Source organism: Alosa alosa, chromosome 13 (genome assembly GCF_017589495.1).
Source record: "Alosa alosa isolate M-15738 ecotype Scorff River chromosome 13, AALO_Geno_1.1, whole genome shotgun sequence".
Lineage (NCBI taxonomy): Eukaryota > Metazoa > Chordata > Actinopteri > Clupeiformes > Clupeidae > Alosa > Alosa alosa.
The window spans coordinates 29,826,449-29,840,942 of NC_063201.1; the positions used below are offsets into that span (position 1 = coordinate 29,826,449).

The window sequence follows — 14,494 nt, forward strand, 5'->3', positions numbered from 1 at the left end:
TGAGCATACACAGACAATAGTAAATAGAATTTATATACTTATGACTTTCAGAATGAAACATCGACATTCATGAATGTTTATGGGAATACATGCTTCAACACAAAATATCAATAGATTCTGAACAGTATTAATCCTCGTCCTAGAATGTGCGTTGCCAGTAAAGTGATAGTGCATGTGATTAGCAAGCATCCCCAGCAGCAAATATAGCAACAGATCAAATACTTTAGGCAATTTGTAACAAGGACAAATTATTCACCACACCATTAATAGACAACCCTCTATCAGAAAGCTATATACACTATAAACAAACACATACACACACACACAAATGAAGTACATGTGCAAAACATACAATAAAGAGACGAAAGGTAAAATACTACAACTACAGCCCCAAATCCCACAATGTTACATCAACATGTTACACAAGACATACAATAATATGGTACTGTAATGGCTGAAAATGCTTTTTACAACATTTTATCAAATATTTACTAAGATTCCTTTTGAGGCCTGAAAGGAGGCATCTTGACATTCAAGCACAATAGTCCTTTTTCCCACATTAAAATCAATTTTGTTGAATTGATGTTTATCTTGTTTACCTTTGTTCATTTGGCAATATCTGGGCTATTATGTTTAACAGCTATTTATCTTTTTATTTGTGACTGCCCGAATTCGCAAAATAAATACCCTGGCTGTTAAGAATTTCAAGTAGTTAGGCTAATTAGGAGTACAAACCAGCCAGTAGCCTAGAATCTGTCTGATTGATCCATAGTGCACAAGTTGTGCAAATTGTGCGATGTGAAATGCCACTGGAGTCTTGTTTGTCTTTGAGAAAAAAGGTCAGTTCTTTGATCAACTGTATTGGCTCTGAAACACAACAGCTTGTGCCAGGACAGAAGGTTGTCATCTGTTCTTAGTCAGGGTGTAACGGTTAGGCGCACTTACTTCACTGAGATTGCCTCATTGGACAAGCGTCAGCTAGTAAGGAAATAGATAGTGAGCAGTGCGGGGCTAAGGAGAAAATCAGAGTTTCGCCTCCTCACCAGCAAAGTCACTGCCAAAGGCTTCAGGACCTGAGCTAGCTTTTTGGGACTGTTTATCTAGGTCAACCACAAGCTGCTCTCTAGCTCCATTAAGAAATATAAGAGTGAATTCCAACAAGTACTAATCTTTGCAGAGGCTGAAGTGCATGGCATGTGATTAGTTCAGAGAGTGCTTTATGTATTTCACACCAGTGTCTTGAAGAGAGACTACAGTGTATAAGAATATGTTTGATACTCGTGCACATTTAAAATTTTGCAGTAACAGTAATCGCTTGGAATATTAGTCACAATCTAAATAGGAATATCAGTTCAGTATTACTACCACTTCATTCACTACCACGTCATTAGGTCTATTTCAGTGATTAAGAGAAATGTACACATAATCACAATTCATAAGTAACATCAAGCTGCAATAAATAAAAATAAAACTGGGAAGAATCTCCACCAGCAGATTCCCTTTGAACATTTACATACACTCAATCAAAAGGGAGCTTGGCATACACATAGCCACACACTTATATGTCCATTCACTTATCACAGCAGCCGGCCTCAGCGTCATCTCACACACCACTAATACGTAGATGGTATAGAATACATTTAGTTTGGAGCCACCATACATCCTTTGGTTGTGGTTGTAGTGGCAATTGCCCAACTTCTGCAAAGAAGTTTCCGTTGAGGCAGTGTTCCTCAAAAAACGGCCCTTAAACACCACTCAAATCCAGAGTCTTTGAATAGGTTGTTTAAGATTTTGCAATCCATGGGATGTTTGTGATTTAGCAATCCATCAATTATCAATCTGATCAGTTTTATGTGAGGTTCCTCACCAGTACCACGTGGGTCTCTACTTAAGGAACACTGCAGGCTTCATGAAGGGCAGAGCGTTAACCACCAGAGGGAGCGTCACCATGTTTCCTCATTAACCAAGCCCCAGCATCCTAAAGCTGGTCGTGTCTCAGCAGCAAGCAATCATGGACGTTGAGGCAGTATAGGCAGTGTTCTACAGTACTTTTACACATGACCTACTTTAGGCTATTACTGGGCAGTGACAACTTGCTTAATGTGGTTAGACATACAAACAGTATTAGATGAAAAATGTCTAGCACATGGCTCACTGGATGAAATGGCTGTTTTTATGGCACTGCTCCCAATTACACAAGTGCCTTGTCCTTTTCCCTAAAGCTATAGGATTATCATTGCCTGCATCAACAGCAGCGCTCAGGGAGCAGTGAGGGGTTAGGTGCCTTGCTCAAGGGCACTTCAGTCATGCCTACTGGTAGGGATTCGAACCTGCAACTCTCCGGTCACAAGTCCGAAGCGCTAACCAGTAGGCCACAGCTGCCCCACTACACAGCCACTACACACTAAGGAGGTCCATTTTGTGAACTACAGTATTTCCTGTGGTTACTGCCAAATGCTAATGGTCTGCCATGGCTGTCTGTGTAGTGCAGTTAGCTGTGTTGTGGGATGAGACCTCCTTGCCCTGCTAGACACTTGGGAGGCCATTTTTGCTACTGTCAACATTGGGGAATTCCACCATGGGCACCTTCTCTCTGGTAGGCGAGACGGGGAGCGTGATCTCGCCATCCTGAGGAGGAGGGAGACTGGAGGCAGCGCTGGCGAAGCCGCGAGCGATGTCCTCAAAGGTCCGCCCTTTGGTCTCGGGCACTCGGAAGTAGGTGAAGATGATGAAGAAGATGAGGAAGATGACAAAGATGATGAACACATAGCTTCCGCACAGCTCCTAAAAGAACAGAGAGAAATTGGGGACAAATGAGAACAAATTGTGGCAAAAATAAAATCTATTACCGGCATAACACATTAGTGGAGAAGACCGTCAAAGAGCTACGTGAAGGATTGTGTCAGTATTTGATTAATGAGCAGGATTAAGCAGCATTTTACCCGCAGCTTGGGAAAGCTGAGTCCGACCAGGAAGTTGGAGGTCCAGTTGGAGCATCCTGCTACAGCTATAGCTGCAGGGCGGGGTCCCTGTTCAAAGAGCTCTGCCGTTATGAACCATGGAATAGGGCCTGGTCCCATCTCAAAGCTGGCCACAAAACCAAACACCGCCACAATGGCCAGGTAACTGAGGGATTCAGTGGTACCCTGAAATGGGATGGAATTTAAGGAGAAACATTAAGCACCATTGAAAAATGTAACTGCTGGTTAAGTAATTGATAATGAAGTGCAGATATACCAAGAAAAAAGAAGAGATAAACAGCCGGAAACTTACAATCAGTGCAAGAGAGATGGTCATTAGAAGAGCACTAACTGCCATTCCACTTAAACCAATGAGGTGGAGTGTCCTGCGTCCTGCCCTGTCCACCAAGAAGAGCTAGAGAAAAGCAACAGAGCACACATTCATGTAGACATGGGCACACGTGATCTAATTAGATCAATTTCATCATACACAAAAATCTAAATGATTGGTAGAGTTGTACTTACAGAGACCACAGTGAAAACCGTGTTGACAACACCAGCTCCTATTGTAGCATAGATGGGCTTGGATACTCCAGCCCCTTTAAAAATGGCTGTGGAGTAGTAAAACACCTACACCAGAAAGACAAACTGTTATTGGAGAAAAGACACAATACTAACATTTACAGTGTAATTTACAGTGTGTAATCAATCACAATATGAAAAAATAAATGAATTTGATAAGGGTAGATTGGTTTCATATCTAATCAGCAGAACTCTGGGAGATGTAGTTCTTACGTACAGCGTTAATTCCAGAGAGCTGCTGAGACAGCTGGAGCACAATGGCAATGATGATGGGCTGTCGGTACGAACGGTTGCGGAACAGCTCAGGGATGGTGACCTTCTTCTCCATGGCCATCTTCCTGCCTTCCTCCTTCATCTCATTGATGTCCTCACTGACATCCTCACACCCACGCAGACGCACCAGCGCTGTGGGCCGAAATCAAGAGCAGAAAGCTCTTCAATTTCTGTTCATTATATATGAATACGCTAAATATAGCAGGATGATGCCATATAACATCTTCCCCTAAAATCAATATCATTTGAATAAGTACTGGAACCACTATCAAGCTCCCTTAGACTGCTATTACTGCTCTCTGTCTCACCCTTGCGCGCCTCCTCTTCCTGGTTGAGGTTGATGAGGAGGTGCCGAGGACTCTCGGGGCACATTGGTAACATGATGGTCTGCAAGACCGCCGGCAGAACTGTCAGAGCCAGTAGCAGGGGCCAGAGGGAGTCCGAGCCCAGCAGGGACTCCAGACCAAAGATCTGGACAAAGGCGGGGAGACAATAACATTAGGGCAAAGATGACAAAAAATACAGAAAAGGCCCTCTTTTTATATCAGGGGTTTTCAAACAGTAGTCTGCAATTTCACTGTGGGAAGGACTGGCTTTTACCTCACACCTTAGAACAGGAGCCCTTACATTGCTTTTTATGTCAGAGTGATTGTCCTTGGATTACAGTGAGTCAAAAAGCCCTAATTTACATGCATGCTGATGGAAAAATGGAGGAGTGCATGAAGAGATCTTACCTGGGCCACCAGGATGCCAATGACCACACCCAGCTGGTGCAGCGTGCCAAAGGCTCCTCGTAGGGCAGTGGGGGCTAGCTCTCCTATATACATGGGGCTTAGGCCAGTACACAGACCACAAAACAGCCCGATGACCAGGCGCCCAAAGATCACCATCTCATATGACCGACACAAGCTGGAAAACCCCATCAGGCCTCCACCAATCACTGCCAGGCCGTTGGCTAGAAACATGGACTTGCGCCTAGAGCAGAGAACAAAGGCATAGGAGGGGATAGAGAGGACACAGACACAATTAAAACACAAGCAAGCGCAAGGCTGGGAGACATTTGCAAGAGAGTGTCCCTCACACAAAGGCACAACATTCTGTACTGTTCAAGGCACCGTGACACAGATCAGTCCACCATCACTCTAAATCACAAGTCCTCATTACTCACCTCCCAAACTTGTTGACCAGAACCCCCACACAGACAGACCCGGCCATGCCTCCAATGCTGAAGATAGCCACGGCAACACTCCACACAATGGTGACGGTTCCCTCCTCCATAGCCTCTCCATAACGCTCCATTGATATATTTTGGATGAAGCTTCTTAGTTTCTGAGTTTATCCAAAGATACAATATACATTATTATGGGAGCAAACACACACACACACAAACTTCAGCCTTTTTTGGTTCAACAAAGAGCAGAATAGACGTCTCCAACATCGCAGAGCGTCTGGAGCTTGTACCAGGATGTTCCCTGTCAAGTCATCACATGAGACAGCTTGGCTTAAGACTCTGACATATTAGACTCCATAGTTAGAGCCTTGCCTCTGGTACTTTTATTTCACTTCACACAGACAGACAGTATAAGTAAGTATATATACTCTTTTGATCCCGTGAGGGAAATTTGGTCTCTGCTTTTATCCCAATCCGTGAAACACACACAGAACACAGTGTGGTGAAGCACACATGAAGCACACACTAATCCCGGCGCAGTGAGCTGCCTGCATCAACAGCAGCGCTCGGGGAGCAGTGAGGGGTTAGGTGCCTTGCTCAAGGGCACTTCAGCCTACTGGTCGGGGTTCGAACCGGCAACCCTCCGGTTACAGGTCCAAAGTGCTAACCAGTAGGCCACGGCTGCCCTAAACAGACAGACACACATGTCTGATCATGTCCGATGAGAACATTGAATAGCATGGTATTGAACATTCTGTGCTGATCTTTCCAGTTGTGTGTTGGAGAAGAAAAAACAAACTGAGCAATCTAAGGTCAGGGTTCTATCTCGGTCTTATGGTGCTGAATTCTATGCTGAATTACTGTTATTTGTTTGTAACGGGTGAAAAAGGCTAAACCCATTAAAGCCGACCATTTTATCAGATTTGACATACATGGGTGCGTTGGCTTCTCTCTATAAACTCTATAAACGAACGAAGAGTCCTATATTCCCCAACAAACCATAAGCCATTCTTTCCCCATTCATTCCTATTACCTAGCAGGTTAAGCAGGGAATAACTGAGAGAGATGCTACTGGTTAGGAGTCAATATGTTTTATCTGGTAAATGATCATTAATAAGTTTTAGGTATTAGTCAAGTCAAGTCAAGTCAAGTTTATATATATATATATATATATATATATATATATATATATATATATATATATATTTAAAAATAAAGAATAAGTAGTAAGCAAAAACAAAGGCAAAAGTTGTAAAAAAAAAGTAATAAAAGACAAGGTAGAATAATTATCAAGGCAGATTCAGAATTTGTAACTCGGCACAGCTAGCAGAAAGCATCTGAGAACAGTTTGGTCTTAAGTCTAGATTTAAAACTAGCTACAGTTGGGGCCTTTTTGATGTCATCCGAAAGTTGGTTCCACAGCTGAGCCGCATAGCAGCTAAAAGCGGCTTCACCATGTTTAGTTCTAACAGTAGGTTTTACTAGCAGGTTTTTCACCTGGGACCTGAGAGGACGAGAAGGTGTGTACTGCTGAAGCATGTCTGACAGGTATTTAGGTCCTGCTCCATTTACTGATTTATAAACAAGTAATAGTAATTTAAAGTCAATTCTGTGACTTACTGGAAGCCAGTGCAAGTACTTAAGAATTGGAGTAATGTGGTCAGTTCTTTTAGTTTTTGTTAGAATCCTAGCTGCTGCATTTTGAATCACCTGTTTAATAGTCTTTTTAGGAAGGCCTGTGAACAGTCCATTGCAGTAATCAACCCTGCTGGAGATAAATGTATGAATGCATGCCAGCAGCCAGACCAATGGATACCTTGTCTTAGCTGAATTACTGAAGCTAAGCAGGTGTGGGCCTGGTTAGTACTTGGATAGGAGACCTCCTTGGGAAACTAGGTTGCTGCTGGAAGTGGTGTTGGTGGGTGGCCAGTAGGTGGCACTCTTCCCTCTGGCCAAAAAAAAAAAAAAAAATCCCCCAATGCCCCAGTGCCGGGCGGGACACTGCACTGTAGGAGATGCCGTCCTTTGGATGAGACGTTAAACCGAGGTCCTGACTCACTGTGGCACTTATCGCAAAGAGTAGGGGGTTCCCCGGTGTCCTGGCTAAATTCCCAACCTGGCTCATTCAATCTGGCCCCCTAATCATCCTCCACTGTAATTGGCTCATTCACTCCCTCACTCTCCACCTCAAGCTGGTGTGTGGTGAGCGTTCTGGCGCATAATGGCTGCCGTGCATCACCCCAGGTGGGTGCTACACATTGGTAGTGGTTACTAGTGAGGTCCCCCCATCCATGTGATGCGCTTTGAGTATCGAGAAAAGCGCTATATAAATGTAATGTGTTGTTGAATGAGTTTTTCTAAGTCATATTTTGACACCAGCCCTCTGAGTTTGGCAATATTTTTGAGGTGGTAAAAAGCTGATTTAGTTATCGCTTTCATGTGGCTGTTGAAATTTAGATCACTGTCAATTAATTTTTGATTTTGATTTTTGATTTTTAACTGTATCCTTTGCCTTCAACCCTTTTGTGTCAAGGAGAGTGGCAACCCTAAGTCTTTCTTCCTTTTTACCAAATATAATTACTTCAGTTTTTTCTTTGTTCAGCTGAAGAAAATTTTGAGACATCCAGGTGTTGATTTGTTCTATACACTGACACATAGACTCAAGAGGACCATAGTCGTTTGGTGACAGAGCTAAGTAAATTTGTGTGTCATCTGCATAGCTATGATATGAAATCAAATTATTTTGGATGATTTGTCCAAGTGGGAGCATATAGAGGTTGAATAATAGTGGCCCCAAGATCGACCCTGGGGAACACCACACAGGTCAAGGACGTTGGTGTTGAGGTACAGTTTCCGATGGCAACAAAGAAGCTCCTTTCTTGTAGATATGATTTTAGCCAGCTGATAACTATGCCTGTAAATCCAACCCAGTGTTCTAGTCTGTGTAGTAAAATATTGTGATCAACAGTGTCAAATGCTGCACTAAGGTCCAGTAGCACTAGGACTGATGTTTTACCTGAATCTGTGTTGAGGCGTATGTCATTGGAAACTTTAATGAGAGCTGTTTCAGTGCTGTGATTTGCCTGAAAACCAGACTGAAAGTAATCAAAATACCCATTTGATGTTAGGAAGGTGGTTAATTGATTAAAGACTATTTTTTCAATAATTTTGCTAATAAAAGGTAGATTGGATATGGGCCTGTAATTGTTTAGCATGGAGGCATCCAGGTTATTCTTCTTGAGAAGTGGCTTTACAACAGCTGTTTTCAGTGACTTAGGAAAAGTGCCAGACAGCAGTGATACATTTACATTTGCCGCTATGAGGTGAAAAACAGTTTTTGAAGAAATTGGTAGGCAGAGTGTCTTCCACACATGTGGAAGAGCTAAGATTCTGTACTGTTTTTTCAAGTGTTTCGTAGTCTAGCTGAACTCTGACATCAAGTTTAGTTTCCCTCTGTTTGTTGCTGGAAGTTCAGGTTGTTGAATTTGTAATTGAGCAGATATGTTGAGTCTGATTTTGTCAATTTTACCTTTAAAAAAAGATGAAAACTCATTGCATTTATTAGTTGAGAGAAGTTCAGGCGCTAATTGTGAGGGGGGATTTGTTAACTTATCAACAGTTGGAAATAGAATACGAGTGTTATTTGAACTTCTATTGATAATGTTAGAAAAAAAGGACTGTCTTGCTTTGCATATTACAGAGTTATATGTGCAGAGCATCTCTTTATGGATTTCATAATGGATCTGAAGTTTGTATTTACGCCATTTTCTTTCAGTCTTCCTACACTCTCATTAGTCAGTCAGCTAATAGCCATTTGTTAATCACATAGCCTCGACTGGATGCCAATAAAAACCTCAATGCATTTTTAGACTCGTTCATAAACTAGGTAAAAACCAAAGAAAAAAAAAGGAATGTGTATAAGCAACTCCATAAATCTGCGAACTACATATTGTGAGTGTTGTTTTGTAAAAGTAGCGACCTGCTCAGGTGCGTTGATGACTCCAGTGTTGTAGCCAAACTGCAGCGATCCAATGACTGCTGTAGAAATACAGAACAAAAGCAAAGGTAGCACTTAAATGAGATGCCATTCCCACACTTAAGGACCTCATCACCACAGTACTTCTGGAAAAGACAAAGAGAGAAAGAGCACTTAAATGAGATGCCATTCCCAGTATACACTTAAGCAGACCTCATCACCACAGTACCAAAACTGAGAAGTATACACTTAAGCAGACCTCATCACCACAGTACCAAAACTGAGAAGTATACACTTAAGCAGACCTCATCACCACAGTACCAAAACTGAGAAAGGAAAAAAAATTAAGGAGAGAAACACTATCATTTCAGAAAAAAAATATCAAGACTTCATATACCTCAAACCTACAGATTTCCTTGTACCGTCTAATGTCAGTCTCACTAGTGGTGGATGGGAATTTTATATCTGCTAAAAGCAACCAACCCTTTTAGTCAATCCCCAATCCCGCTGTCATATGAAGCTGAACAACATGATATAGAAGCCATATGAACCCCCTTTTCCCTGGAAAGCAACCACAGATTTTAAGGTCAAGATTTATGATTAGTCAGGGTCACTGGTTGACTGCGCTTGTCAGCATCTGTTCAAATGACCACTACATTCTCAAAGAGGACCACATCACATCAAAACATCCTTCAGAGAGGAGTGTGTGTGTGTGGAGGGGGGGGCAAACAGCATCAGTGAGAGCCTTAATGTGTTGATGCACGTGGATTGTGTTGGTACACAATGAACAAAGTCTCACATGCCCCGCAATCAGTCTGCAAGAGACTGTGAAAGCACAGTAGAGTTGTCACAAAGCTTGTGTTGTTGGCAGACGCACAATGATACATTCTATTTCTGCTCTTCCTGACCCTCTTCTCCTTCCTCTCTCTCACCGTTTCTCAGACAAAGCCACCACGCGCCTCAGACATGTTGGGAAATTGTAGATATTCTACACTGCATATTGCCAAACACCACACGTGGAAAGCACTACAGTTTAGTGGCACATGTATGTATTCTGAATGGTCAAAATGCAACAGATGTGGCGACAGGAAAAAACAGAAAGACTCTTTGGACAAACAAGTCATCACAAGTAATGTAGCGATTTGGCAGAGGAAACTAACTCCATTTGTTGCTTTGCATGTTGAGCAATGCTGAGGTATTCGTGCTAGATATGACAGTGCTGTTACTCACTAACATGCTCTTCCTGGGTTGTTCTCGGCAGTCTGTACAGTCTGTCCTTCTTTGACTCAACAGATCAATCACAATAGATATTCTCGGTCTAAACCCTTAACGTTACATTGCTGTTGGTTTCCTTGCCATACTATGGCACACGCATGGCACGTAAAATTCCAATTAAGCTGCAGTATGTGTAGGTTCTATGCACATCAAAGAGCTAAACATGACGAGAGTAAGTAAGCAAACTAATAAATGTTCAAAGCAACATCTTTATGTCAAGCTCACTGTACATTTATAGGTTAAACTGTACTAACTGAATCCTGATCCTAACTCCAAACCTATTAATGTACTTCAAGGCATCAATTTACTGTCATATTATTACATTGTACAATACAGATACACTGTTATAAGGAGTAAAGAAAATTACATAAAAAACATAAAGTGTGACTTAAATATAAAGCATGAAAGTCGCCTCTAGCATAACTAAAAGAAGGCATGTGCTGTCAGACATTGGTCATACAAACAAAGATAAAAAAAACACTGATCCACAAAATCCATTGTGGTTCCTGTACTGTTCAGAAAAGTGACCTACATCATGTATCAAGTAAGCAAAGTGCTGAAGAAAGCAAAATTCCCATGTTAAGCATACACTGATTAAAACAGCACATTGGTTCTTTGTGATAATGTTAGTGTGGTATAAGACCAAGCCACTTTAGTAGCTGAAGGTCAGCATAGTCTTGATATTAAGCCACCAGACATTGTGACTGGGTTCATTTCTCTTTACAGAAGCTCAAAGACTGAAAGGCACAGAAGGAAGAGGAACTAACTCCCCATTGGTTATGCCACATCTGTGTTGTACTTCACATTTCACATTACTGCACATTTCACTATTTAAGTCCGATAACACAACTTTTCCAGTGCACCACAATTGGGCTGGATTTTAAATGTTTCAAAGAGAATTAAAATAAGGAGAACATAGTTTTATAAGAACAGAGATCAGAGCTGTTTTAGATTGTGCAGTTTATCGGCGAGTGTAGATCTCAATGTCCTTCCTCATGGTGCACAGTCACAGGATGTTTGCAATAACAGATAAATGTTGCAGCAGACCAAACTGCCACATACATAATTTATCAGATGATTTCCATGCACACTGCATGATTCAACAGGTTTTTACGATAGGGCTTAAATATGGCGACGGACGGAGGGTAGTTGTGGAAAAATGCAGCGTGAAAAGATGGGGACACTGCAGGACATTCTTTCAATCAACCACACTGACAACACACGCATGACTGAGAAAATAAAACACTAGTGGGAGTGAGTCACTATGTTTGATTGTGCAAGCTTCTTACGTAGACTTGCTCTTCCTCAGTGGCACAATAGTCTATGTAGCAGTAGCATGCGGTGACTTTTTGTTGTAGGCCAGCAAAGCTGATGACAACCATAACGCATGCAATTATCTTTACCACAACAAACAACTGATTTGATGTGCACCACTGCAACAAAACTATTTCTCAGTAAATGCAAATTAGGGGGAGGAGGAGCTGCAAAAATGACTCCTTGAGCCGGTTTGCGTCCTTCTCGGCCATATGTCTCTGGCCTACATGCCATAGGCTTTGCAAAACTCATTTCTTTGTCTGTACAGTCACCTGAGTTCTGTATCCTAATGTTATAACATGCCAAAACTGGTTGGAGCTCAACACATTCATTGTCAGGTTGGGACATGCCATCAAACCTGTGTACGGGGAGAAAGCTCAACCCCCCTCACGCTCTCTTCTCAACCTCTCCCTCATCCACTCATTTCCTCAATACAGCCCCCATCCTTCGACTTGCCAGAAAGGAAAAGTACTGGATGTGTTTCTCATAAATTCCAGGTTGACTCATTTATGTTGCCTAGACAAAGGGTGGAGGGTACAAATGCCCATGTAATTACTCAGGAAACCTCTCTTATTGTGTAAGAAATGTGTCGTTTCATAGCAGAGGTCATTTTACTGAACACATCAAGGTTGTCATAAGAGCCAAGTCTTAAAGAGTTAAAATGTGTGGTGGGCAGCATAATCTATATATGTGCTGTGGTTTTCCGTTTTGGTGGAACACAAGTAACAGCTAGGTAACATCTGCACAAGGAGCAGTACAATACAAGGGAAGAGATGGGATCTTACCTTATCCTCCTCCATCTTCTCCATCTCGGCAGAGCAGAGGTGTGGTGTGGTATCACGGGCTTCTCTACTGGGCAGTATCTGAGCTCTGACTCCAAAGTTCAGACTTGTTGATGCACTTCTTGTTTTAAGTTGAATTTATCAAAGAATTCAGTGATTGGCTGGATAGCTCCTATGATAACAACAAACAGCAGTAGTGTCAATAAACAGAGCAAAATAAGTTTGTCATGTAGGCTAATCGTCAAAGACACGAGAGTGAGCTAAGGATCTCAATAACTAAGATGTATAGTAACATCTACACATGCCTATAAAGTCAAGTGTTCACGTGCCCCTCCTCTTGCCCCTCCCTGGTCTTGTGTTCCGCTTATCAAACCATTACAAAATATTGAAATCTGACATAAAGGCGCACCAGTGATGCGTAATTACAACATAGACTAAAATTCAAACTACCAGTACAATTTTGTTTTCCATTTAAGCAATAAAGTAGCCTCTTTACCGTATTGATTAAATAACTCCTCGTGTTATAGTATATCGTCCGAAGGATGCTCACACTTGTTTAGGTTCCTCCTCCACCGGTGGGCTTTTTTATTCGAGGGTATACTCTTCGATCTGCACGTTTCACTTCAGTTTCATCTGGACTGGTGACACCCGCTTCATTTGCATTTCCGGGCATGATGAGTCAATACATAATAGTCTTTTTTCTGCACTTGTTTCATTCATGCCACCAGGTCCCATCTAACATGTTAGGTTCTGCCGCGCTCCTATTAGGTTTTGTGCGCTATGAATAGACTAGATGTTCTGAACCTCCTACAGCGCTTCCCACTCACAAACGGAGAACAATCGCCGAAGAATGCAAGCTTTTCGAACAAAACTATGGTCACACACAGATCATGAGGATGCTTGGTGGGTGGCATACCGCTCCAGTAAACTACTACAAATCTTTTATGTGCCATGCCAGCTACGCCTTCTCAAAGTTGGTGAGAATGCCAAGAAGCCAAGCAAAAAACAAACCTCACAAGTATGTCTTTACTGTGCAGGATAGTGTCAAGTGCTTTGCTGCCGTACACTACTTGTTCAATATATTACTGCCCTGATGCGCATTCGGAGCATACACGTATGTCGTCGATCCAGCATCAATAGCCTACTTGTTGAGAGCACGTGCGCACGTATGCGGAGGGTGATCCATAGCCTACGTGCAGCTTGAAAGCATACCCCACGTTCATGCACCTTGTTCACAATCTATATTGTTTTAAAATACATGGGTAACCCTAAATCTAAGTGCAACTAAATAGTCTGTCTAGCCAAATAAAACGTAGGATATCGCATTATACGCCTTTTGACTGAGACTGTAAGATTGGAATATTATTTAGCTTGCTTGCTACAAGAGTATGAGTCACCCTCTATGTATAAATAAAAGACACATTACTGTAGGACAGTTTATACTAAACGTATAAAAGTGACCTCTGATCTGTGTGCATTTTACCCACTCACTGAACTGTGACCTGACATAGCATAGCATACTCACATACAGGTCAAGGGTGTAGCCTAATGATGTTTGTGGGTTTGTTGCCCCATGTCTATTTAAATGCTGAGAGGGAGAGCATGTTCAGAGTTGCAGATATGTAAATGGTGATGGCAAAGTAAATGTGACCTCTCATGAACTCTCTTTTCTTACACTGGTCTGCATGCTCAATGCACGCAGAACATGTACATTTATCAGGTGGATGCATTGAGACAAAAGGGGTCAGGGCTCCCTGCAGAGAAATAAATTCAAACTTTTGCTTAGTTATTAGTTTTTTGCTACTATATTAATAACTATGTTCATTGTTATTTTTGGTTCATTCTTACATATTATTATGATTTAGCATTCTTACTTGTTATTATTAACTTATAATGAACCACACTACAACCTCATAATCTCACAAAGATTTGATCTCTAGATTGATCACACATAAATTGTTTAAAATATACTCTATTAGGGAGTAAAATAAACTAATAAACTAAAATAAACTATTCCAATTTAACAATAAGATAACATTTCCAAATTTGTAAGAATGTAATTCAGAATATTGCATACATTTTTGTACATGCTGCTCTGACTGGGGATTACACAGTGTAACTGCACAGGAGGAGATGAAATACCACGGGTCTGTGTCTGTCT

The 14,494-nt window shown here is 41.7% G+C and overlaps 1 protein-coding gene across 1 annotated transcript in view; it reads right to left on the reverse strand.

Annotated features, from left to right (window-relative positions):
• The window catches only part of slc2a3b (solute carrier family 2 member 3b), a 9,632-nt gene extending 575 nt beyond the window's left edge, over positions 1-9,057 (reverse strand). The window contains exons 1-9 of the mRNA XM_048261057.1: positions 8,966-9,057; positions 4,984-5,144; positions 4,550-4,790; positions 4,124-4,286; positions 3,760-3,947; positions 3,486-3,590; positions 3,274-3,375; positions 2,943-3,146; positions 1-2,784 (exon numbers count right to left, since the gene is read on the reverse strand). The exon at positions 1-2,784 is cut by the window's left edge and continues 575 nt beyond it. Coding sequence (XP_048117014.1) covers positions 2,527-2,784; positions 2,943-3,146; positions 3,274-3,375; positions 3,486-3,590; positions 3,760-3,947; positions 4,124-4,286; positions 4,550-4,790; positions 4,984-5,114 — 1,392 coding nt within the window. The 5' untranslated portion in view covers positions 5,115-5,144; positions 8,966-9,057 and the 3' untranslated portion in view covers positions 1-2,526. The remainder of the gene's footprint in view (positions 2,785-2,942; positions 3,147-3,273; positions 3,376-3,485; positions 3,591-3,759; positions 3,948-4,123; positions 4,287-4,549; positions 4,791-4,983; positions 5,145-8,965) is intronic.
• Positions 9,058-14,494: the final 5,437 nt, after the last annotated feature.